The 25147-nt window shown below is 44.1% G+C and overlaps 1 protein-coding gene across 4 annotated transcripts in view; it reads right to left on the reverse strand.

The window, feature by feature from the left end:
• Window positions 1–25147, reverse strand: part of grinaa (glutamate receptor, ionotropic, N-methyl D-aspartate-associated protein 1a (glutamate binding)) — an 81130-nt gene that overhangs the window by 12028 nt on the left and 43955 nt on the right. For all 4 annotated transcript variants that reach the window (XM_055649262.1, XM_055649245.1, XM_055649253.1 and 1 more), the window contains 3 exons: window positions 16236–16607; window positions 11697–11812; window positions 6060–6260 (listed from right to left, as the gene is read on the reverse strand). In XM_055649262.1, coding sequence (XP_055505237.1) covers window positions 6060–6260; window positions 11697–11812; window positions 16236–16581 — 663 coding nt within the window. In that variant the 5' untranslated portion in view covers window positions 16582–16607. The remainder of the gene's footprint in view (window positions 1–6059; window positions 6261–11696; window positions 11813–16235; window positions 16608–25147) is intronic.

Genomic DNA, 25147 nt, shown 5'->3' on the forward strand with positions numbered 1-25147 from the left:
TTGGAGATTAGGAGGCTGAGGAGTGATCTTATAGAGGCGTATAAAATCATGACGGGAATAGATAGAGTGCCTGCACAGGGCAGGGGAATCAAGAGCCAGAGGACATAGGCTTAAGGTACGAGGGAGTTAGATTTAATAGTAACCTGGGGGATAACTTTTTCAGAGAGATGATGTGCATATGGAACAAGCTCTGAGATGCAGTAGTTAAGGCAGATACAATAAAAACATTAACAAACATTTGGAGAGGTATGTGGATAGGAAAGGTTGGAGGGATACGAGTCACACACTGGGAAATGGTACTACTTGGATGAGACATCTTGGTTGGCATGTACGATTTGGGCCTCAGGACCTGTTTGGGTGCTGTAAGACTCTATAATAACTGTACAGATATTGTCTACCGCTTTAGGTTGGGAGGAGGTCTTTAAGTTTAATGGCTTTCCGGTGGCTCAGGAGAAGCAGATGAAGCAACATTGACTGAAAAATAAAGTGCTGGAGAAACTCAGCGGGTCAGGCAGCATCTATGGAAAGAAATGAACAGTCGACATTTTGGGTCAAGACCACTCATCTGGACTCATTTCCAGCATCTGCGATCTCTTGTGATTCTGATCATTTATTGTACCCCCTCAAGCAGAGATGACAGCCTGCAGGAAAAGCCTGAATTTTCTCAAAATACAAGGTGTTTAGTGATCAAAGGGAAAATGTACACACAGCAATGTATTCATACATATTCGTATATATGTTAATGAGTTGGCGTTCAATATAAACAGGGAATGTTGGGTAATAAATCTCTCTCTCATGATCCAGGCAACCTGCGTTTAAGTTGTTATTCATTCTGCCGTCCGGAATATAACAAAATTGGCAACGAGGATGGGAAGTGGCGGCGCTGGTGAACGTCTGCAGCTCGCCTGCAGTCCGTTAGTTTTTGCTTTTTTGTGTAGTTTTTTTCGTTTTGTCTAGCTAAGTTTTTGTTTTTTTAGGTTGTGTTTATGTGTGGGGGGTGGGGGGGTGAAACGGGGCTTGCTGTCTCTCCCTTCGGGGAAATGCGACTTTTTTGTCGTATCCCCCTTCTCTGCCTCCGTCTGCGCTGAGGCCTAATGGCGGAGCTGGCGACCTCGAGGCTCCGGAGGCAGCCTGTCAGGACTCGCTCCCATGAGGGCGGCCCAGCTCGGGGCTCCCGGGATGGGCTGTGATGCTCCCGTGAGGGCGGCCCAGCCCGAGGGTAACGACGCTCCCGTGTGGGCGGCCCAGCCCGAGGGTAACGGCGCTCTCGTCGGGGCGGCCCAGCTCGAGGGTGACGGCGCTCCCGTGAGGGCGGCCCAGCCCGAGGGTAACGACGCTCCCGTGTGGGCGGCATAGCTCGAGGGTGGAACGGCGCTCCCGTGTGGGCGGCCCAGCCCGAGGGTAACGGCGCTCCCGTGAGGGCGGCCTGGCGCGGGGCTGAGACGCTCCCGTGAGAGCGACCCGGCTCGGGGCTGGAACGGTGCTCCAGTGGCTGAGACGGCGTTCTGGCGGCGGTGGCCCGAGTCCGGGGTTCGGCCGCGGGCCAGTGGACGACGTCGTCAACAGCTGCGTCCACTGGACTGGAGGGCAGCGTCCATGGGCTGCATTGGAAACCTTGGCATTTTCGACAAGAGTAGAGAACCGTTCAGCACCTATATGGAGAGAGCAAACATGTTTTTCACTGCAAGCAACATAATGGAGATTAGTGGTGAAGGAGAGATAGTGACTGAAACAAATAAGGCCGTTTGTCAACGCATGAAAGCGATTCTGCTCACGGAGATCGGTCCTGAAGTATGCAGCACACTCGTGAATCTCCTTGCACCCATAAAGGCAAAAGACATGCCATTCAATTACATTATGAAGAAGTTGGAGGAGCACAAACCCAAACCCTCTGGAAATAGCAGAAAACTATAAATTCAGAACTAGAATCCAGAAACAGAATGAGACAATCAATGAGTACATTGTTGCCTTGAAAAACTTAACTTTGCACTGTAACTTTGGAACCTTTCTCGGAAGAGCACTACGCAACAGATTTGTTTGTGGTCTAGTGGATGAACAAATTTAGTCCAAGCTCATGAACACTCCAGATCTTAAATTTGAGAAAGCATGCAAGATTGCTACCACAATGGAGATGGCATCAAAGAATGCTCGCGAGTTTCATCCACCAGACTGCAGTGGGCGTTTACAGCCACAAGGTCAAACCAAGAGGCGTTAAACCAAAACCAAAGTATGGCGGGGAGCCGAGTTCGGCCAGTTATTATCGTTGCAACGGTAATAACTCATCCCAATTTTGTCAGTTCAAAATGGCCAAGTGCTATAACTGCCAGAAGAAAGGCCATATCGCCTCAGCATGTCGGGCCAAGCTTAAAACAGGAAACCAACAGCCTGTGGGAAACAAGCGACAACACCAGAGAGGAGTTCACAACTTGGAGATGAACCCAGATGGAAATGAATTTGGGTTGTACACCATTTATGCAACCAACATCGATAAGCCTACAACCAGCCAAAGCAAGGATTTTCAAACTAAACTATTGATTAATGAACAGTTAATCGATATGTGTATTGACACGGCAGCAGATTGTTCGGTCATGAGCAAAGACCTGTACGAAACAAAGTTCCCACAGATACCATTGCTTGAGAGTAAGGTCAATCTGAGAACCTACTCGGGTGAAGTTTTGGAGACATGCGGACAAATAAACTGTAAAGTTCAGCATAATGGTCAGTCAGTAACACTGCCCATCATAGTGGCCAGCTACAGAAATAAAGCAACCCTCCTTGGAAAGGATTGTCTGAGTAGAAGAGAATTAGACTGGATGAACATTTTCAGCGTCGATTTGTCCAAATCACGTCTTGAAAACATCATAAGCAAACATGCAGACATTTTTGTTGACAGTTACAAGGGAATAACAGGGTACTCTGCACACATTCGATTTAAGCAAGATGTGAAACCTGTGTATTGTCGACCAAGACCTGAACCATATGCATTAAAGCAACAAGTAGAGGAAGAACTCGACAGATTAGAGCGGAATGGAATACTTGTGAAGACAGACCAGAGTAACTGGGCATCGGCAATTGTGGCCGTACCCCCAGGCTAACAAAACTGTTCGGCTATGTGGTGACTGCAAAGTCACAATCAATCACGATGAACAATATCCATTACCAACCCCGCAAGATCTGTACGCAGAACTTAGGGGTGCAAGAGTCTTCACTAAACTGGATCTGTCTCACGCTTATGCCCAACTCAATGTCGACAAGGAAAGTCAGCAGTACTTGACTATCAACACACATAAGGGCTTGTAGTCATATACAAAGCTGCCCTATGATGTGAAATCACCCCAAAAAATGTTCAGTCTGTCATGGACAAAATGTTACAAGGCATTCCGCACTGTGTGCAACCAGGATGACCTACTGATATTCACAGAGGGCATGGTAGAACATCTGGAAATCCTCGAGCAAGTTCTCACACGACTAAACTGCCACAATGTCAAACTGAGAAAAAAGGAAAGGAGCATTTGCGCAGTCAGGTGGTCTACCTTGGACTCAAGTAGACACCAACGTACTTCGCCCTGTGAAGGCGAAAGTTGAAGCAATAGTGAATGCTCCAAAACCCAACAATGTGTCAAAGCTACGATCATTCCTTGGGATGGTGCAGTTCTATGCACGATTCCTTCCAGATTTAGCAACTGTGCTAAAACCACTACATCATCTGCTACAAAAAGATGTGAAATGGACGTGGGGAAAGGAACAGCAACGTGCATATGACATCTGCAAGGAAAACTTGACAAGTGACAAACTCTTTGTTCACTACGATACGACACGGGAGATGAAACTTGCTTGTGATGCTTCAAGTTATGGTGTAGGTGCAGTGATCTCCCACGTAATGAATGACGGACAGGAAAAGCCTATTACTTTTGCATCCCGCACCTTATCTCCAACTGAACGCAATTAGGCACAGATAGAAAAGGCAGCACTCAGCATCATGTTCAGAATCAAGAAATTCCATCAGTTTCTTCTCGGCAGACCATTCACCCCAGTGACTGATCACAAGCCACTACTAGTGATACTTAGTCCCAAGTCAGCTATACCTTCCACAGTGGCATCAAGGATGCAGCGCTGGGCAATTTTGCTGTCCCAGTATGACTACAAGGTTGAGTATAGAAGCTCCAAGTGCAACGCAGTTGCAGATGCACTGTCCCGGTTGCCCCATGAGAACTCTGACGTGGGAAGTGAGAACTCAATCTACACACTGCAAGTTGTAGATGAAGACTTTCCAGTGACTGCAACAGAAATTGCAGCAGAAACAAAGAAAGACAATGCACTGAAGTGCTGAACAGACATTGAACTGTCGGACTGAAATCGATAGTGGTTTGAACTCAGTTCTGAACTCAGAGCTGAAGCCTTTCCATAATCGATGTCATGAATTATCATGTGAGCAGGGATGCATTAAGTGTGGTTACAGAGTGGTTGTACCAGAGTCTTTGAGAAACAAAATTATGAATGAACTTCATGCCAAACATCCTGGCATGGTAAGCATGAAATCAATTGCAAGAAGTTTTGTGTATTGGCCTGGTATTGACAGTGACATCGAGTCACTGGTGAGCAAATGTAGCGTCTGCCAAAATTGCCGGAATAAACCATCAAAAACACCACAGCAACCCTGGTCATGGCCAAGTAGACCTTTTCAGAGAGTTCATGTAGATTTTTGTGAAAAGGGTAATGATTACTTTTTGGTACTAGTAGATAGTCATTCCAAATGGATTGAGGTTAAACATATGGGGTCAAGCACTACTACTGAGTGTACCATAGATGAGTTGAGATCAAATTTTGCATTCCATGGTTTACTGGAAGAACGTGTTTCTGATAACGGGCCTCAGTTTCGTTCAGATCGGTTCAAAGAGTTCATGCAGCGGAATGGTGTAAAACACACACTTGTTCCCCCATACCATCCAGCCTCCAACAGGGCGGCGGAAAGGTTTGTTAGAATTGTCAAAGATGCTCTCAAGAGACAGGTTTTGCAGGGTTGTTCAAAGCTCAGCATGAAACATCGTTTGGCTAGTTTCTTGCTGAAGTACAGAACCACACAACGGGTTACTCACATGCAGAACTGTTGATGAAGAGAAGGCTAAGAATACGCCTAAGTCTAGTTCAACCCAATTTGGCCTTGAGAGTAGAGAAAAAACAGTTAAGACAAAAACGCCATTTTGACTCCCACAAAAAGGAGAGGTACTTCAAGCCAGATGAGCAGATTTGTGTTCTCAGTCCTCCCAACAAGTCCAGTCGAGACAAATGGGATGTTGGGAAAATAGTAGAAGTGTGTGGAACAAAAAGATACTTTGTTGAAGTTGGATATAGGATCAAAAGTATTCATGTTGATCAAATGATTACAGCCAAAGATGAACCAAAAAATGAGCACGAGGTCCTAATCCTTGAGTTTTTAAATCTGAAAGTGAGTTGGAAGAGTCCACTGTGATTGAAACACAAAGTTCAGTTAGTACAGACAAAGAAACAGATTCCTCTGGTCAAAGTCAGGGTACTAAAACAGAGCCAAACAAGCCAACAGTTGAGTCAACACCTAAACCTGTTACACATGTTACTGTTAGCTGATCTGGCAGCATCCGTAAACCAGTATCAGGTTAGGTTAGTTAAATAACTCACTGTATAAGTAAAATGAAAATGTGTAAATATGTAAAATAAATATATTATGTTTGTCATTTATGATTTCATAAATACTTGTTTAAATCAAGTATCACAACACCAAAATTGTAACTGAGTACTTAGATTTAATACTTTATAAAAGGAGAGCAGTGTAATGTATTCATATATATTCATGTATATGTTAATGAGTTGGTGTTCAATATAAGCTGGGAATGTTGTGCAATAAATCTCTCTCTCGTGATCCAGGCAACCTGCGTGCAAATTGTTATTCATTCTGCCGTCCGGAATATAACACATACTAATTCAGTTTACAATTGGTCTTCCTCCCTTCTCACCTTCTGCCTTCTTTTCAACTTAAGTAAACAGTGGCAAGGAAAGTAGCCATTGATGACACGGTTACATACCAAAGCAATGAGGTTCCAGGGGTGCTTCCTTCTGAATTCTCCGCAACAGCTGAGTGCAATAAGTGAGACGAAGAATACCCCGTACGACGCATAGTAAAGCCAGGGAGTGTGCCTGACAAACTTCTTAGCCTCAGGAATGAACGTACAGACGCACACAAAGGCAAACGTCACCAGCAGTTGTGCAGTCAACACCAAGTAGACCTGCAAAGGAAGACAATAATAACTCCTGTGAAAATCAAAGCACGAAACTCAACACTTCCAACAGACATTACGCTTATTCGCCCCTCCTACTCTCTCAAATTCCAGACAAAGTCAATATTAATCAGCGGTCGCAACACTATGTATAAGAGTCAGGAAGTCATGTTGTAGCTTCATGAAACTTTGGTTAGGCTGCACTTGGGAGTATTGCACGCAGTTAAATCGCCCCATCACAGAAAGGATGTGGGGACTATGTAGAGAGTGCAGAAGAGGTTTACCCGAGTGCTACCTGGGTTAGAGGATATTAACTATAAAGAGAGGTTGGACATCTGGGATTCTTTTTCTCTGCAGCATCGGTGGTTGAGGGGAGACCAGAGAGGTTTATAATATTATTAAGACAGGTCCAGTATATTGAAGGTTTAATCTGGCAAATTAAGTAGCATATGTAATGACACAACAAGGAAGCCAAATTTCTATGAATTTACCTTGGCAAGTAGAATAAAGGGGAATCCCAAAATCTTTCTGTCAATACATTGGAAGCAAGAGGGAAGCTAAGGAAGGAAAGGTCCCCCCATGGATCAGAGGCTAATCGGTGTGTAAAGCCAGGGGATACGAGCATTGTCTTAAATGAATATTTCTCATTGGTACTCACCAAGGAGAAGGACATGGAAGCTGCAGAGTTAAGGGAGGGGTACACCGATATTCTACAGCACATCTGTACCAGGAAGGAGGAAATGCGAGAAATACTTCAGTCCATTAGGATGGACAAGTAGCCAGAGCCAGATGGGATCCATCCCAGGATGCCAAGGGAAGCAAGGGAGGAGATTGCTGGGATTGTGATGAACATTTGTGTATAGAAACATAGAAACATAGAAATTAGGTGCAGGAGTAGGCCATTCGGCCCTTCGAGCCTGCACCGCCATTCAAAATGATCATGGCTGATCATCCAACTCAGTATCCCGTACCTGCCTTCTCTCCATACCCTCTGATCCCCTTGGCCACAAGGGCCACATCTAACTCCCTAGAAAATATTCCAATGAACTGGCCTCAACTACACCTCTGTGGCAGAGAGTTCCAGAGATTCACCACTCTCTGTGTCCAAAAAAGTTCTTCTCATCTCGGTTTTAAAGGAGTTTCCCCTTTATCCTTAAGCTGTGACCCCTTGTCCTGGACTTTCCCAACATCGGAAACAATCTTCCTGCATCTAGCCTGTCCAACCCCTTAAGAATTTTGTAAGTTTCTATAAGATCCCCTCTCAATCTTCCAAATTCTAGAGAGTATAAACCAAGTCTATCCAGTCTTTCTTCATAAGACAGTCCTGCAATCCCAGGAATCAGTCTGGTGAACCGTCTCTGCACTCCCTCTATGGCAATAATGTCCTTCCTCAGATTTGGAGACCAAAACTGTACGCAATACTCCCGGTGTGGTCTCACCAAGACCCTGTATCTTTGTCTGCCACAGGTGAGGTAACAAAAGACTGAAGAAAAGCTAATGCTGTCCCATTGATCAAAAAAGGCAGTGGGAATAATACTGAAAACCACGGCATGGAAATTGTTAGACATTTCCATCCTGGCATGGAAATTGTTAGAAAAGATTCCGAGGGACAAGATTTATTTTCACTTGGAAAGGCAGGGATAGGTTAAGAGAGACATATGGTTTTGTCCAGGGGAGATGTCCGGGGTTTTTTTTTGAGGCAGTAACAATGAGATTGCTGTAGGCAGGACAGTAAAATGTTGACTATATGGACTTTAATAAGGTTTTTGATAATGTTTGCATGGTAGATTGGTCCAATGCCATCACTGCATGGTTTGGGAACAGCGCCACCCAAGGCAGTGAAAAAAGTGCAGACTTGGACGCATCCCAGATCATCATGCAAACCAACCTGCCTTCCACTGACTCCATCTACACTTCACACTGCCAAGGCAAGGCCACCAGCATAATCAAAGACACGTCTCACAACGGACAGTCGCCCTTCTCCCATCAGGCAAGAGGTACAGAAGTTTTAAGACACACACCTCCACCTTCAGGCAGTTTCTTCACAACTGGTATCAGGCAACTTAACCATCCTATCAATAACTAGAGAGTGTTCCTTTTGGAAACCCTCGGACTATCTTTAGTCAGACTTTATTGGACTGTATCTTGCACTAAATGTTATTCCCTTTATCCTGTATCTGTACACTGTGGATGACTTGATTTAATCATGTACAGTCTTTCCGTTGACAGGATAGCATGCCACAAAAAAGCTTTTCACTGCACCTCGGTACACATGGCAATAAACTAAAGTAACTATATGGAATTTAATAAGGTTTTTGACAAGGTTGCCCCTCACATTCACTGTGAAGGTCCAGCCTGGTATGACTTCCCAATACGCAGCACCCCACATTTTTCTGAACTGAAAGGTATTTGCCACTACGCGACCGACTTACCGAGCTGAAACATGGATCTGCAAATCTGCACCATTGGCTCAACATGCAGCAGGATCTTGATCGATTGGCCAGGTGGGCTGAGGAATGGTTGATGGAATTTAATACAGAGAAAATGTGAGGTGTTGCATTTTGGGATGTCTAACAAGGGCAGGACCTACACAGTGAGTGGTAGGCCTCTGGGGAGTGTTGTAGATCAGAGGGATCTAGGAGTACAGGTGCATGTTTCCTTGAAGGTCGAGTCACAGGTAGATAGGGTAGTCAAAAAGACTTTTGGCACATTGGACTTCATCAGTCAGAGTATTGAGTATAGATGTTGTGAGGTCATGTTGCAGTTGTATAAGACTTTGGTGAGGCTACACTTAGAGTATCGTGTTCAGTTCTGGGCACCATGTTATAGGAAAGATGTTGTCAAGCTGGAAATGATACAGAGAAGATTTACAAGGATGTTGCCAAGGCTAGAGGGTCTATAGGGAGAGGTTGAGTAGGCTGGGACTCTATTCTTTCGAGTACAGTAGGATGAGGGGTGATCTTATTAAGGTGTATAAAATCATGAGAGGAATAGTTCAGGTAGATGCACAGAGTCTCTTGCTCAAAGTAGGAGAATTGAGGACCAGAGGACACAGGTTTAAGGTGAAGGGGGAAAGATTTAATAGGAATCTGAAGAGGAACTTTTTCATACAGATGGTGTTGGGTGTATGGAACAAGGTGCCAGAGGAGGTAGTTGAGGCAGGGGCTATCCCAACATTTAAGAAACAGTTGGATGCATGGATAGGACAGGTTTGGAGGGATATGGACCAAACGCGGGGAGGTGGGACTAGTGTAGCTGGGACATGTTGGCCGGTTTGGGTAAGTTGGGCCGAAGGGCCTGTTTCCACACTGTATCACTCTATGACTCATCTATTGTATCCGCTGTGCCAGGAGCGGTGCCGGCTCAAAGAGCCGAATTGCCCCTTCCTGCACCTATTTTCTATATTTTTCTATATATCGATGAGACCAAGCGCAGGCTCGCCGATCGTTTTGCGCACGGTGGCGCGGCGGTAGAGTTGTTGCCTTACGGCACTTGCAGCGTCAGAGACCCGGGTTCGATCCCGACTACAGTTGCTGTCTGTACGGAGTTTGTACGCTCTCCCCATGCTCTGAGTGGGTTTTCTCTGAGATCTTCAGTTTCCTCCCACACTCCAAAGACGTGCAGGTTTGTAGGTTAATTGGCTTGGTAAATGTAAAAATTGGCACAGTGAAATTCTTGCTTACATACCCAATGCATTTGTATACATTGCATGTGCAAGCAAAGAATTTCACTGTGCCTAGTCACATGTGACAATAAAGGATTCCATTCCAATTCCAAATTGGCTTGGTAAATGTAAAAATTGTCCCTGCTGTGTGTAGGATATGTGGGGATCGCTGTTAATATGTGGGGATCGCTGGACAGCGTGGACCTGGTGGACCGAAGGGCCCGTTACTCTGCTGTATCTCTAAACTAAACTAAACCTCCGCTGAGTCCGCCTAAACCTACCTGATCTCCTGGTTGCTAAACACTTTATCTCCCCCTCCCATTCCCACTGACCCTTCTGACCTGCATTGTCCTCCATTGTCAGAGTGAGGCCCAGTGCAAATTGGAAGAACAGCACCTCATATTTCGCTTGGGCAGCTTACACCCCAGCGGTATGAACATTGACTTCTCTAACTTCAAGTAACCCTTGCTTTCCCTCCCTCTTCATCCCTCCCCCTCCCCAGTTCTCCGACCAGTCGGACTGTCTCGGACTACATTTTATCTGTTTGCTTTGTTGTTACCTTCTCCCAGCTAACAATGATTTATTCTACATTTTCCTTGATCTCCACCCCCTTTGATGTCTAGTTCTCATACCTTACACTTCCTTATCTCTGTATCTCCCCCTTCCCTCCCCGGAGTCTTGACCTGAAATGTCACCCATTCCTTCTCTCCAGTGATGCTGCCTGTCCCGCTGAGTTACTCCAGCATTTTGAGTCTGTCTTCACTCTATGACTCTAAGCCTGCAAATGATTCAGCCTTGCTTTTAGTGCTCACGTGCTGGGCCGATAAATTATGAAGGATGGGGACATCTTCTGTTAGCTGTTGTTTATTGACATTGTCAGCCAGATGTGATAGGGCTACACAGCTTTAATCTGATCCACAAGCTGCAAGAATATTTAGTTTTGTCTAGTGCGCGTTGTTTAGCGTGCCACGAGTGCTGCATTGTAATTTCATTGGGTCAACTTCTCACTTTTAGTTACAGAGGAAAGACACAAAATGCTGGAATAACTCAGTGGGTCGGGCAGAGAAGAGTCCCGACCTGAAACGTCACCTATCCACATTCTCCAGGGATGCAGTCTGACTGGCTGAGTTACTCCAGCATTTTCTGCCTATCCTTGGTAAACCAGTATCTGCAGTTCTTTGTTTCTTCACTTTTAGTTATGTCTAGTGGTGTTCTGGTATCCCCTTCTACACTCCTTATGGAACCAGGATTGATTCCCTGGTTCAATAATGTGAGGATCATTCATTCAATGAGATTGTGGAACAGGTTGTGGAAGTGACTGTTTTGGCTGCTGCCGCACTGCTGCCTGTGGAAACTCACTTCAGCAAAAGTAATATGCATTTAGGAAAATGCACAGAGTTGTTGCTGTTGGGATTGCCTTGGGGTTATGAACAGTACTAAACAGATGCACCTTTACAAGAACAGAACAGATGAGAAATGAGCAAACTAATGCATCAGCAGGATGCACAAAATAAATATTTTCAGAAACGGAGGTTTATCACTGTGCCTGGAAGAGAGCAGAGTTGGCGATGAATGGATAGGGACAGCTGGGCAGTAAAAAGCTTTTTTTGGGTGAATATTCCCCCTGGCAGAAAATCCTTCTGGCCCCACAGGAGCCGGCAAATCCATCCCACCAGTCTTCCAAACATATGGGGCGTCCATATGCTGATGGCTCGTTGCCTGCAGAGGCCCTGTATTGGTTTGTTGTTACATTTTCAAGGTTCCAAGCAAGAGATCCTCACCTTTCTAATAAATGCTCGGCGGACGTTCTTATCTTCAAAGTTTGATGCACTGAATTCTTCGTTGTCGTAATAAGATGGAGGGACATCATCGTGATAGCCAGGGCTTCCCGAGCCAACTGTAAGGAAGGAAATAAAACTCCTTACCACTAGATGGCAGAACAACGTGAACATATACTACTGAGAATGACACTAGCAATATCGAATGTATGGCCACTAATAATGTATTAAGAGTTTTTTGTATGGCTTCTATTTTGTATATATTGTTATTACGAATAAGGTTTAACTTGTAAATAAAAACATTTCACTGCACCACACCACAACTGCAAAGAGAAGCATGAAATGTGCTTTTTGTACTTTTGTATATATTTTTTAAAGGAATAAGGTTTATTTTTGAAAAAAAGATTTAAATTAATTATTTCCTAATTCACTGTATCTATTCTGCACATTCATAGTCGTCACAGCTAGAGCACAGCTAGAATAAATGATTATCGAATAAACTTGCCTGTTCTTAATTGGTGTAAGCTCTAGTTTCACCCCTTTTTTATTCTCTCTCTTCAGACAGCTACTGCTTCTTTCAAATCTAAATAGCTCAAATAATATAGCTTGGCCCGCATAGCAAACAGTTTTATACAACATCCCATGTAGGGTACAAGGCAGCATTTAGTTAAACTTTGTACGCGGTTATTGTGTGGCCGAAGAAACAGGAAGTGGCTATTGAGCTCATCATGTCTAGGGGGTTCTTTAATGTTTCCCCATTTATAAGTTCTCACAGTTTTGAAAGGATATTGTACAAGTTGCTCCTGCCACTCTCTCAAACAATGCGTCATAATGCCAACTTTATGCAAATAAATTCCCACCATCCCAGGTTCTATAAATGCTTCCCCTCCAGCCTATGAACTTCAGTGGCTTCATTAGTTCATGTCGCAGGATCAGAATTAGGCCATTCAGCCCATCGAGTTTCTTGTCTGTCATTCAATCATAGAAACATAGAAATTAGGTGCAGGAGTAGGCCATTCGGCCCTTTGAGCCTGCACCGTCATTCAATATCATCATGGCTGATCATCCAACTCAGTATCCCGTACCTGCCTTCTCTCCATACCCTCTGATCCCCTTAGCCACAAGAGCCACATCTAACTCCCTCTTAAATATAGCCAATGAACTGGCCTCGACTACCCTCTGCGGCAGAGAGTTCCAGAGATTCACCACTCTCTGTGTGAAAAAAGTTCTTCTCATCTCGGTTTTAAAGGATTTCCCCCTTATCCTTAAGCTGTGACCCCTTGTCCCGGACTTCCCCAACATCGGGAGCAATCTTCCTGCATCTAGCCTGTCCAACCCCTTAAGAATTTTGTAAGTTTCTATAAGATCCCCTCTCAATCTCCTAAATTCTAGAGAGTACAAACCAAGTCTATCCAGTCTTTCTTCATACGCCAGTCCTGACATCCCAGGAATCAGTCTGGTGAACCTTCTCTGCACTCCCTCTATGGCAATAATGTCCTTCCTCAGATTTGGAGACCAAAACTGTATGCAATACTCCAGGTGTGGTCTCACCAAGACCCTGTACAACTGCAGTAGAACCTCCCTGCTCCTATACTCAAATCCTTTTGCTATGAAATCATGACTGATCTATCTTTCCTTCCCAACCCCATTCTCCTGCCTCCTCCCCATAACCTTTGACACCCTTACTAATCAAGACTCTATCAATATCCGCTTTAAAAATACCCATTGATTTGGCCTCCAGGGCCATGAATTCCACAGATTCATCACCCTCTGACTAGAGAAATTCCTCATCCGACTAAAGAAATTCCTTATCTGAGTAAAGAAACGTCCTTTTATTCCGATGCTGTGCCCTCTGATCCTAGACTCTCCCACGAGTGGAAACTTACTTCGGTAAGTTTCATTATTCCCCCCCCTCCCCCCCTCATCCTTCAGTGAGTATAGGCCCGGAGCCTTCTAACACTCATCATACGTTAACACAATCACCCCCAGGATCATTCTTCTTCTAAAGCTTTGTACAATACGAAACCACAGAGATTCCACACATTTCTTGCACATTTCCTTTTAACTTCCTGGTGGTGCAGAACATTCCACCAGGTGGCGCCCGCAATGGCTGCCTCGCCAACAGTCTGTCTCGTCCCTTCCTTCGTTGTTGTTTTATACTAAATGTTAAATGTATGTTTTAGTGTTCTTTAGCTTGTTTTAAGTGTTGGGGGGGGGGTGTTGGGTGAAACTGGTTTTAATCTCTTACCTCAACGGAGATGCGATTTATTTCCGTATCGTATCTCCGTCCTAACTCCGTCCTAACTCACCAACTTTTATGTATCGTATCTCACTGTGGCCTAACATCGTGGAGTTGGCAGCCTCTTGCTGGAGATTGACTTTGGGAGCTCCAACCGCGGGAACCTGGGGACTTTAACATCGTGGAGCTCGCAGTCCCTGGTTAGAGACCGAAAGTGAGCTCCATGCTTCGATGACCCCGACGCGAGGGCTTCGATCGCCGACTGCAGGAGCTTCGATCGCTGCGACTGCAGATGGTCCGACTGCCCCGACCGCGGAGAATAAAGAGGAAGAAGATTATACTTCATTGCCTTCCATCACAGTGGGGAATGTAGGGAATCCGCTGTGGTGGATGTTTATGTTAACTTATGTAGTTGGCCGTCTTATTGCTTTTTTTCAGTATGGCTGTATGGTAATTTGAGTTTCACTGTGCCTTAATTAGTACGCATGACAATAAACAGACCTTTGAACCTCCCTAATACCTGGAGCACAAAATCAGCTTTCCCAATTGATCTACACCAAGAAAGCCAAGTATTATTTGGGAAATCTCTGCTCCACTCCAAGGCTTCGATGTCCTTCCTAAAGCAAACAGACCCAAATTGAAATACAAAGCCCTATCCTGTGACCTTTAAAGGTTTATTACAGCTAACTTACTTGTGGATTTATGCCTCAGTTCACAAGCTAAGAGCTCTGTATCCACCAACAGCTTTGCCAAACCTTTATACCAACTTCCATCCTACACATTTGGGACATCATTTGTTAATTTGCCTTTACGAAATCTCCACAACATACCATTTACACCTGCAGATTCAGGGATAGTTTCGTCCTAGCTGTTATCAGGCAACTGAATCATCCTACCACAGCCAGAGAGCAGTCCTGGACTACTATCTTCCTCATTGGTGACCCTCGGATTATCCTTGATTGGACTTTGCTGGCTTTACCTTGCACTAAACGTTATTTCCTTATAACTAGCTATATACTGCAAATGACTCAATTGTAATCATGTATTGTCTTTCCACTGACTGGAAAATACACAACAAAAATCTTTCCACTGTACACGTCACAATAAACTAAATTTATTAATGTCTTTCAAAAGTAAAACTTCATTATATTCTCGAGATTACTGCCTCAAATCTTCTCTACCGGTCGCCAGATTTACCGCTTTACTCAAATATAAAAAGGAGCACAATTCTTCAGGCTTCCAATGGTACTCCCATTTCTTAAGAATTAAGAGACGGAATCCACAATTTACACAGGTGTATTTTGCACAGCAACCTAAAATCCCATACAAATTAAGCATTTTTTGCGTTGTTTGTTTTTTTTAAACACCACCTTTTAATATTTTATCCAGTTTTTCCACCCACCTCCACTTAAAACTAATAGCTTTCTCTCACGAAGATCCATTACCCACTTTGTGCCAAGCCATACTCTATATCCCAAAAAGAATCCTCCCTTCTCCTGCAATTTTCCACATGAGTATAGAAGTTGGGATGTAATGTTAAAATTGTACAAGGCATTGGTGAGACCAAATCTGGAGTATGGTGTACAATTTTGGTCGCCCAATTATAGGAAGGATGTCAACAAAATAGAGAGAGTACAGAGGAGATTTACTAGAATGTTGCCTGGGTTTCAGCAACTAAGTTACAGAGAAAGGTTGAATAAGTTAGGTCTTTATTCTCTGGAGCGCAGAAGGTTAAAGGGGGACTTGATAGAGGTCTTTAAAATGATGAGAGGGATAGACAGAGTTGACGTGGACAAGCTTTTCCCATTGAGAGTAGGGAAGATTCAAACAAGAGGACATGACTTCAGAATTAAGGGACAGAAGTTTAGGGGTAACATGAGGGGGAACTTCGTTACTCAGAGAGTGGTAGCTGTGTGGAATGAGCTTCCAGTGGAAGTGGTGGAGGCAGGTTTGATTTTATCATTTAAAAATAAATTGGATAGTTATATGGATGGGAAAGGAATGGAGGGTTATGGTCTGAGTGCAGGTAGATGGGACTAGGGGAAAATAATTGTTCGGCAAGGACTTGTAGGGCCGAGATGGCCTGTTTCCGTGCAGTAATTGTTATATGGTTATGTATATACATTTATATTTCTTCTAACAAAGATAAAGCGATCCATCAAAATGAGCCAACATTTGTTTGCAGCAAACTACAGGCTGCAGACTGCACGCCACAGGAATGCAGATCGCAGTTAAAATCCCAAGTAAAAAGGAAAGTGAAAGAAGCAAAATGACCGAAACATTTGAAAGAAGGAAACTCTTACCATTTGCGTGCATCATGGGAGGTGGTGGCATGGGGGGCTGGTGGAATGGTGCCTGTGGATACACCGGTTGTGGCGGCTCTCCAAATGATCCTTGCGGCATGTCAGGGTGCCCATAGGCCATCGGTGGAAAGGGAGGCTGCCCATAGCCTGCGACTGGGAACGGAGGCTGTCCATAATTAGCCGGTGGAAATCCAGGCTGCCCGTAGTTAGCGGGAGGAAAAGCCGGCTGCCCGTACGGTGGAGGCTGTTGTGGAAAGTGTTCGTTTCCAAAAGACATCTCGTTCCGTGGATATGGGGGCTGCTGTGGATCTCCTGAGACCAGGTATGCCTTCTCCTGGGACATCATCAACAACACCGATCTTTATCCTTCACCTACAAAGCAAGAAGAAGTCTAATTAATTGAAGACAACAATCAATAAAACAAACACAAAGTGCTGGAGGAACTCATCGGGTTAGGTGACATCTGTGGAGGGAATGAATGGATAGGCGACATTCTGGGTCGTGTCCCTTCTTCTCACCGAACCCAAAATGTCATTTGTTCATTCCCTCCACAGATGCTGCCTGACCCACTGAATTCCTCCAGCACCTTGTATTTTGCTCAAAATTCCAGCATCTGCAATTCCTTATGTCCTCATACTTAGCTTGGACCAGTCATTGGAAAACCGACAGAAAGTATTGCTAAGTCAACAATCTGTATCAAAATGATTATAGGATTGTGAATAAAAGGCAAACATTCAAATACTGACTGTCATTACAAATATTGTCGTTATTACATGTTAATTCATGATGGCAAAACAGAAGTTGAATTTTTTTTCTCCGTTAAAATTAAGACACAAGAACTTCAGTTTGATCATAAACCATTGTCTTCTTGCTTCCTGCAAATTTAAAACATTCAAGTTTATAAACACAGCCTCAGATTCATGGAGTTACACCGCACAGAATCAGGCCCTTTGGCCCAATTCATCCATGCCAACCAAAATGCTTATATTAGCTAATTCCATTTGGCCCATATCTATTTAAACATTTCCTATCCAGGTACGTGTTCAAATGTTTTTTTTCATCCAATTGTTCCTGCCCCTATTGCCTCTTTTGGTGGCTTCATTCATAGATCCACAATTCTTGCTCTTTATGCCCCTGTCCCACTTAGGAAACCTGAACGTAAACCTCTGGAGACTTTGCGCCCCACCCAAGGTTTCCGTGCGGTTCCCGGAGGTTGCAGGTGGTTGCTGGAGGTTGCAGGTAGTGGAAGCAGGTAGGGAGACTGACAAAAACCTCCGGGAACCTTCAGGAACCGCACGGAAGCCTTGAGTGGGGCGCAAATTCTTCAGAGGTTTCCGTTCAGGTTTCCTAAGTGAGACAGGGGCATTAGATTCCCTTTAATCACATTCTTTCAAAAGTATGGTGACCAGAACTGCACATAGTACTCTGGGTGCAGTCTCACCAACAATAACATGATGTCCTAACTTTTATACTCAGTGCCTTGGCCGATGAAGCAAGCCTTGCCGTACGCCTTCTTCACGACCCTATATACCCATGCTCCATTTTCAGAGAACTATGTACTTGTACCCCAAGGTCTCACTCTTCAACAACATTCAGTATCCAGTCACCAACTTTCCAAAATGCATTTCAATCGCGCTGGTCCAAGTTAATTCCACCTGTCGATCCTTTGCCCACTTTCCCAGTTGATCAATGTCCTGTTGCAACCCTCTCCGCTGTCCACAATACCGCTAATGTTGGTATTCTCTGCAAACTTGTCCATCATGCCACCTACATTCTCTTCCACATCATTAAAATAGATGACAAACCATAGTGGACCCAGCACAGATCCCTGCGGCACACCACTGGTCACAGTCCTCCAGTCTGAATACCAACCCTCCACTACCACACTGCCTCGAACGACCAAGACAATTTTGGATGCAATTGGCTGGCTCACCCTGAAGACCCAATCTTCCAAACCAGCCTACTGTGCAGGGCCTTGCCAAAGCCCACGTTGACAACGTCTACAGCTCAGCCCTCATCTATCCCTTTATGATACAATATAACTTTATTTATCTCAGGAGGGAAATTGATCTGCCAGCAGTCATAAAATAAACATGAAACATGCAATTAAAGTGACAAGTGGAAAGGCTTGGGGGATGGGCAAAGATTTAAGAGGGGGGGAGGGGAGTCAGTCTCAGTCTAGCCCATGACAGAAGGGGGAGGAGTTTTAAAGTTTGCTAGCCACAGGGAAGAAGGATCTCCGGTGGAGTTCTGTGCTGCATCTTGATGGAACCAGTCTGTTGCTGAAGCTGCTCCTCAGGTTGACCAATGTGTTATGGAGGGGGTGAGCTGTATTGTCCAGGATGCTCCGCAGTTTGAGGAGCATCCTCCCCTCCAAGACCAACCTCCCATGAATCCAACCCCGCCCCCAGGATGGAGCCAGCCTTCCTGATGAGCTTGTTGATCCTGTTGGCGTCTGCAGCCTTCGCCCTGCTACCACAGCACACGGCAGCGAAGAAGATGGCACCGGCTACCACCGATTGGTAGAACATCTGCAGTATCTTACAGCAGATGTTGAAGGAGCGGAGCCTTCTCAGAAAGTACAGCTGGCTCTGTCCCTTCTTGTTCAGGGCCTCAGCATTCCTGGACCAGTCCAGTTAACTGTCCAGATACACTCCAAGGTATTTGTAGTCCCTGGTAAACTGCACATTCACACCATTGATGTAGACAGGGGACAAGGGTGTCCCTCTCCTCCTAAAGTCCACCACCAACTCATTAGTCTTGTCGGTGTTGAGCTGAGTGATTTAGCCCACACCACACAACAAAGTCGTTGACATGTCTGTATTAAGCTTCCTTCCCTTCACTGATGCAACCCACAATTGCAGTCATCTGAAAACGTCTGCAGTGGGCGGGAGATGGAGTAATATCTGAAGTCCGAGGTGAACAGGAAGGGAAAGAGAACTGTCCCCTGTGGGGCCCCTGTGTTGCTCACACCATGTCCGAGTCACAGTTCTGAAGCCTGACATACTGTGGTCGTCCAGTCAGGTGGTTGGTGACCCAGGACACCAATGGAGCATCCACCCGCAACTTTGTCAGTTTGCTCCATAGCAGTGCAGGCCAGATGGTGCTAAGGGCTTTTACTTAAAAGCACTGGCAAAATAAAAAAAACATGACTCTCACAATGCTTCCCGGCTTATCCATGTGAGCATAGAAACATAGAAAATAGGTGCAGGAGTAGGCCATTCGGCCCTACGAGCCTACACCGCCATTCGATATGATCATGGCTGATCATCCAACTCAGTATCGCATCCCTGCCTTCTCTCCATACCCCCTGATCCCTTTAGCCAAAAGGGCCACATCTAACTCCCTCTTAAATATAGCTAATTAACTGGCCTCAACTACCTCCTGTGGCAGAGAATTCCACAGATTCACCACTCTCTGTGTAAAAAATGATTTTCTCATCTCGGTCCTAAAAGACTTCCCTCTTATCCTAAAACTGTGACCCCTAGTTCTGGACTTCCCCAACATCGGGAACAATCTTCCTGCATCTAGCCTGTCCAACCCCTTAAGAATGGTGTAAGTTTCTATAAGATCCCCCCTCAATCTTCTGAATTCTAGCGTGTGCAAGCTGAATCTATCCAGTCTTTCTTAGGAGCAACGGAGCAGGTGGATGAAGGCATCCTCAACCCCCATCTTTGTTTGGTAAGCAAACTGCTGGGGGTCCAGGTAGGGTTTACCAGGGGTCGCAGGTGAGTGAGCACCAGCCTCTCCAGGGACTTCATGATGTGTGAAGTCAGCGCCACAGGTCTGTAGTCATTGGAAGAGCTGGGGCACATCCTCTTTGGTTCAGGACCAGGCAGGATGTCTTCCACATCACAGTAACCCTCTCCAGGCTCAGGCTGAAGAGATGCCATCTTCTGTAGTCATCTTCTCAAAAGAAACTCAAATCAAATTTGAGAAAGGCGAATTCCCAGACACAACACCACAATGATTCTCTCCAATCAGTCCATACATTTCTGAATGCAAATATGTCGTCTGCCAAGCCAAATGCAAGCCCCTTTTCATTAGGGCAAAACCCCTGCTGCAACTGCAGTGGTTACTCGGCATAAAGCAAAGCCTGTGTTTTGCCAGGTAAATTAATGGAAGAACTGAGCCCAGAGCTTTAGTAAGCATCACGAGACTGTCAAGGCAGATAAACATAGCATCGTTGAAAAAAAGTAACCATGTCATCGATGTTCTCTCTCTCTCTATCTCTCTCTCTCTCAGACTATGTGGAAAATAAATGATGCAGAAACCAATTAAACATTCTAATCTGCAGTTTATCAGTTCAAAGAGTCACATGAATGGATTATACTCATGGAACAATGGGTCACGTGTGAACCTCACAGGTCTCTGCTGCCACACAAACATGTCATTTATTCCCCTCCGCCCTGCAGCGTGTGAGTAGAGGAGAGAACATGAAGCATAGCGCATGAACAAATCTGCAGCACAAGTCATTCAACAGTTTCAATGAGAGTACACAACAGCCTCAAAATCTTTTGGGGGAAATTTGCAAGGCAATTCATGGCAGAAGTAACAAGAATGTATGTATATAACCAAACAATTAAATTCTTACTTGCTGCAGGTTTACCGGCACTTTAGATTCCTGGATTAGTTAATAAATATACTGAGTAAACTGGACCATGAAAGTACAAAAACCAAAGTACAAAGAGCACCTCATGTTTGGGTAGCTTACAGCCCAACGGTATCAACATTGAATTATCCAATTTCAAATAATATTCCCCCTCCCTTTAGCCTGCTGCCCCACCGGCCACACATTTCTCCCACCATCTCCTACTCCTCTAAACCAGACTGCCCCTTTACACTCGTCCATATGCTCATCTCCCTAGTACAAAAACCCAATTTCCCTTTTATCTCCACTCTTCACCCCCTGTCCATCTCCACCCATATCCCTCCCTCTGGCTTTACATTTCACCCCTACTCTTTGACATCCTTTTTTCATCTCTAGCCTATGCCTCTTACTCTAAAGCACCTCCTCCCCCTGCTTCACCTGCATCTACAGAGCCAGGCTTTGTCCCTCCCCCACCTTTTTTTTCCAGCTTTCTCAACCCTCCGGACTCAAAGGTCCCAACCCGAAAAGTTGTCACTCCATTTCTTCCATAGATGCAGCCTGACCCACCATATTCCTCCAGCACTTTGAGTTTTGTTCAGGATACCAACATCTGCAGTCTCGTGTATCTCCATGGTAACACCATGTTGAATACCTTAATGGCAGGGGAGTAGTCTGAAGAAGGGTTTCTGCCCGAAACGTCGCCTATTTCCTTTGCTCCATAGATGCTGCTGCACCCGCTGAGTTTCTCCAGCATTTTTGTGTACCTTAATGGCAGGTCCTCATTTAGGTTAAAAAAAACATTATGTCACACTCAAGGGCCCACTAAATTGACAGCCTTAAAATGGAAGTAGTGGAAAATAGTCCTGGGAGATTTTTCACTGGCTGGCAGACCTGGCTGCTGGCAGGCTTTGCCCGACAATAGAATTGATTCTGCCAACTGTATCTCCCCACACCCTTGCCACTCTGTCTGATGTTGCTAGTTAAAGTGAAAACAAACAGATTGCTGTTAAAATTGCACTATTTAATACAACAACAGCACTTGAGATGTTAACTCTGCAACAACATATGGAGAACAGATAAAGCCGCCGCAGGTTGTTGGGGAAGTTATCACTTCATCATCAAAAAACTCCTCCAGCCTCACAGGAAGTTAAGAACTTGTTGTATTTGATGATAAACTCAGCTTAGTGCCAGTATTAGCAATTTTACAAAATTGAGATTTAAAAAATCAAGTCTGTAATTTATCCCATCAGATAAAGCATAAAAAGAAGTTTAATTTGACACCTAATTCACTTTCATATCTCAAGTATTTAAAAAGTTATGGCCATTTTCATACTCGGAAATTAGCATCTTGTTCCCTATTGATTTTCTATGGACATAACAAAAAAGCTGTGATCGTGAACAGTCAAAAGCCCATAACCTTCTTAAAAATTAAGAGAACTGAATGAAATTTTCAGTTATCATAGATTGAACCATTCTGAAACAAATATAAAATAATCTTACTCGGATGACCTGAAATTAAAGCATATAATTAGTTAGTTACCCACTTGTAGCTAATTTCAAACTTCAATTACTAGATCTAAACATCTATCCATTTCTTAATAAATGATTAACATTTTTAAATAGCCCAAGTGTCCAAATAATATTCACAAATAATTCACAATAAAACATGATTTTTAAATCTCATTTACATTAATTTATAGGCCAAATGGAAGGAATTTAGTGTTCAATTGCTGTGAATTAAGGTCAATTTAAATCAGCTTTCTAGTGGGATCCTGTGAACGCGCTGGGTTAGAACATTCACATTGCGGTAGATTTGTGCCTCAAATGCCCAGAAAAATACTGCGGGATATAATGGGGCCAAAATTAGCTACTCGCAATATTAAACTTTGTATAAAGTGATCTTAAGAAGCCCTTTTTAATGTAAAAATATACTGCTACCCTTCAGATTTCTGCTCTATAGACCCAGCTGGTTGCGAGCCGTCGGGGGTTTAGAGGTTAATTATTAAACTACTATAGCACTTAGGAAAAACTCGTAAAACTAATAATAGCTCATGTGAGGGAACCTACCAGCCAATTTTCGTTAATAAGTAACTAGGCTGAACAAACTCGATTTGAACAGCCTAGAGAAAATCGCGTTTTAAACCCGCCCCCTTCTAAACGGCGCCAAAATCGAGCACACGGGCTGGGGCAGATTTTCAGCGACGCTTCAGGTACGCTTTGCAACATACCTACAAGTATAACCTTGTTTAAAAAAACCCACGATTTCACAACTTCTTGTGGAAGAACATTGCTCCCCATAATGTTAATAGTTGAAGATTTACTAAATTTAATATTTCTGCTTACGTTTCTATTCTCCAATTAATCCAATTTATTTCCATACCTGAAATGTCCAACTCAGTTATTTCCTGAGTCACTCCTTCAATTGAGTTTTGATATACATTGTCCTCCGTAATGTTTGGGACAAAGACCCATCACTTATTTATTTGCTTAAGAAGGAACTGCAGATGCTGGAAAATCGAAGGTAGACAAAAATGCTGGAGAAACTCAGCGGGTGAGGCAGCATCTATGGAATGGAGGAAATAGGCCACGTTTCTGGTCAAAACTCTTCTTCAGACCCTTATTTATTTGCCTCTGTAATCCATAACTTGAGATTTGTAATAGTAAAAATCACATGTGGTTTTCAAAATCACAAAATCAAGTGCTCTTTGTCAGATTTTAATAAGCCATTTTTATACATTTTGGTTTCACCATGTAGAAATTACAGCTGTGTTTATACATAGTCCCCTCATTTCAGGGCACCATAATGTTTGGGACACACGGCTTCACAGGCGTTTGTAATTGCTCAGGTGTGTTTAATTGCCTCCTTAATGCAGGTATAAGAGAGCTCTCCGCACCTAGTCTTTCCTCCAGTCTTTCCATCACCTTTGGAAACTTTTATTGCTGTTTATCAACACGAGGACCAAAGTTATGCCAATGAAAGTCAAAGAAGCCATTAAGAGACTGAGAAACAAGAATAAAACTGTTAGAGACATCAGCCAAACCTTAGGCTTACCAAAATCAACTGTTTAGAACATCATTAAGAAGAAAGAGAGCACTGGTGAGCTTACTAATCACAAAGGGACTGGCAGGCCAAGGAAGATCTCCACAGCTGATGACAGAAGAATTCTCTCTATAATAAAGAAAAATCCCCAAACACCTGTCCGACAGATCAGAAACACTCTTCAAGAGCCAAGTGTGGATTTGTCAATGACCACTGTCTGCAGAAGACTTCATGAACAGAAATACAGAGGCTGTACTGCAAGATGCAAACCACTGGTTAGCTGCAAAAATAGGATGGCTAGGTTACAGATTGCCAAGAAGTACTTAAAAGAGCAACCACGGTTCTGGAAAAAGGTTGTGGACAGATGAGACAAAGATGAATTTGTATCAGAGTGATGGCAAGAACAAAGTATGGAGGAGAGAAGGAACTGCCCAAGATCCAAAGCATACCACCTCATCTGTGAAACACACTGGTGGGGGTGTTATGGCCTGGGCATGTATGGCTGCTGAAGGTACTGGCTCACTTATCTTCATTGATGATACAACTGCTGATGGTAGTAGCATAATGAATTCTGAAGTGTATAGACACATCCTATATGCTCAAGTTCAAACAATTGCCCAAAACTCATTGGCCGGCGGTTCATTCTACAGCAAGACAATGATCCCAAACATACTGCTAAAGCAACAAAGGAGTTTTTCAAAGCTAAAAAATGGTCAATTCTTGAGTGGCCAAGTCAATCGCCTGATCTGAACCCCATTGAGCATGCCTTTTATATGCTGAAGAGAAAACTGAAGGGGACTAGCCCCCAAAACAAGCATAAGCTAAAGATGGCTGCAATACAGGCCTGGCAGAGCATCACCAGAGCAGGCACCCAGCAACTGGTGATGTCCATGAATCGCAGACTTCAAGCAGTCATTGCATGCAAAGGATATGCAACAAAATACTAAACATGACTACTTTCATTTACATGACACTGCTGTGTCCCAAACATTATGGTGCCCTGAAATGGGGGGGGGGGGGACTATGTATAAACACTGCTGTCATTTCTACATGTTGAAACCAAAGTGTAGAAAAATACCCTTTATTAAAATCTGACAATGTGCACTTTAACCACATGTGATGTTTTTCTATTACAAATCTCAAATTGTGGAGTACAGAGGCAAATAATTTAATAAATGGTCTTTGTCCCAAACATTATGGAGGCCACTGTGCAGCATGGAAACAGGCCCTTAAGCTCACCAATTCCATGCTGACTATCTATTAAAAGCTCACACAAGTTCT

The sequence above is a fragment of the Leucoraja erinacea genome, chromosome 2, assembly GCF_028641065.1.
Source record: "Leucoraja erinacea ecotype New England chromosome 2, Leri_hhj_1, whole genome shotgun sequence".
NCBI classification, from domain to species: Eukaryota; Metazoa; Chordata; class Chondrichthyes; order Rajiformes; family Rajidae; genus Leucoraja; species Leucoraja erinaceus.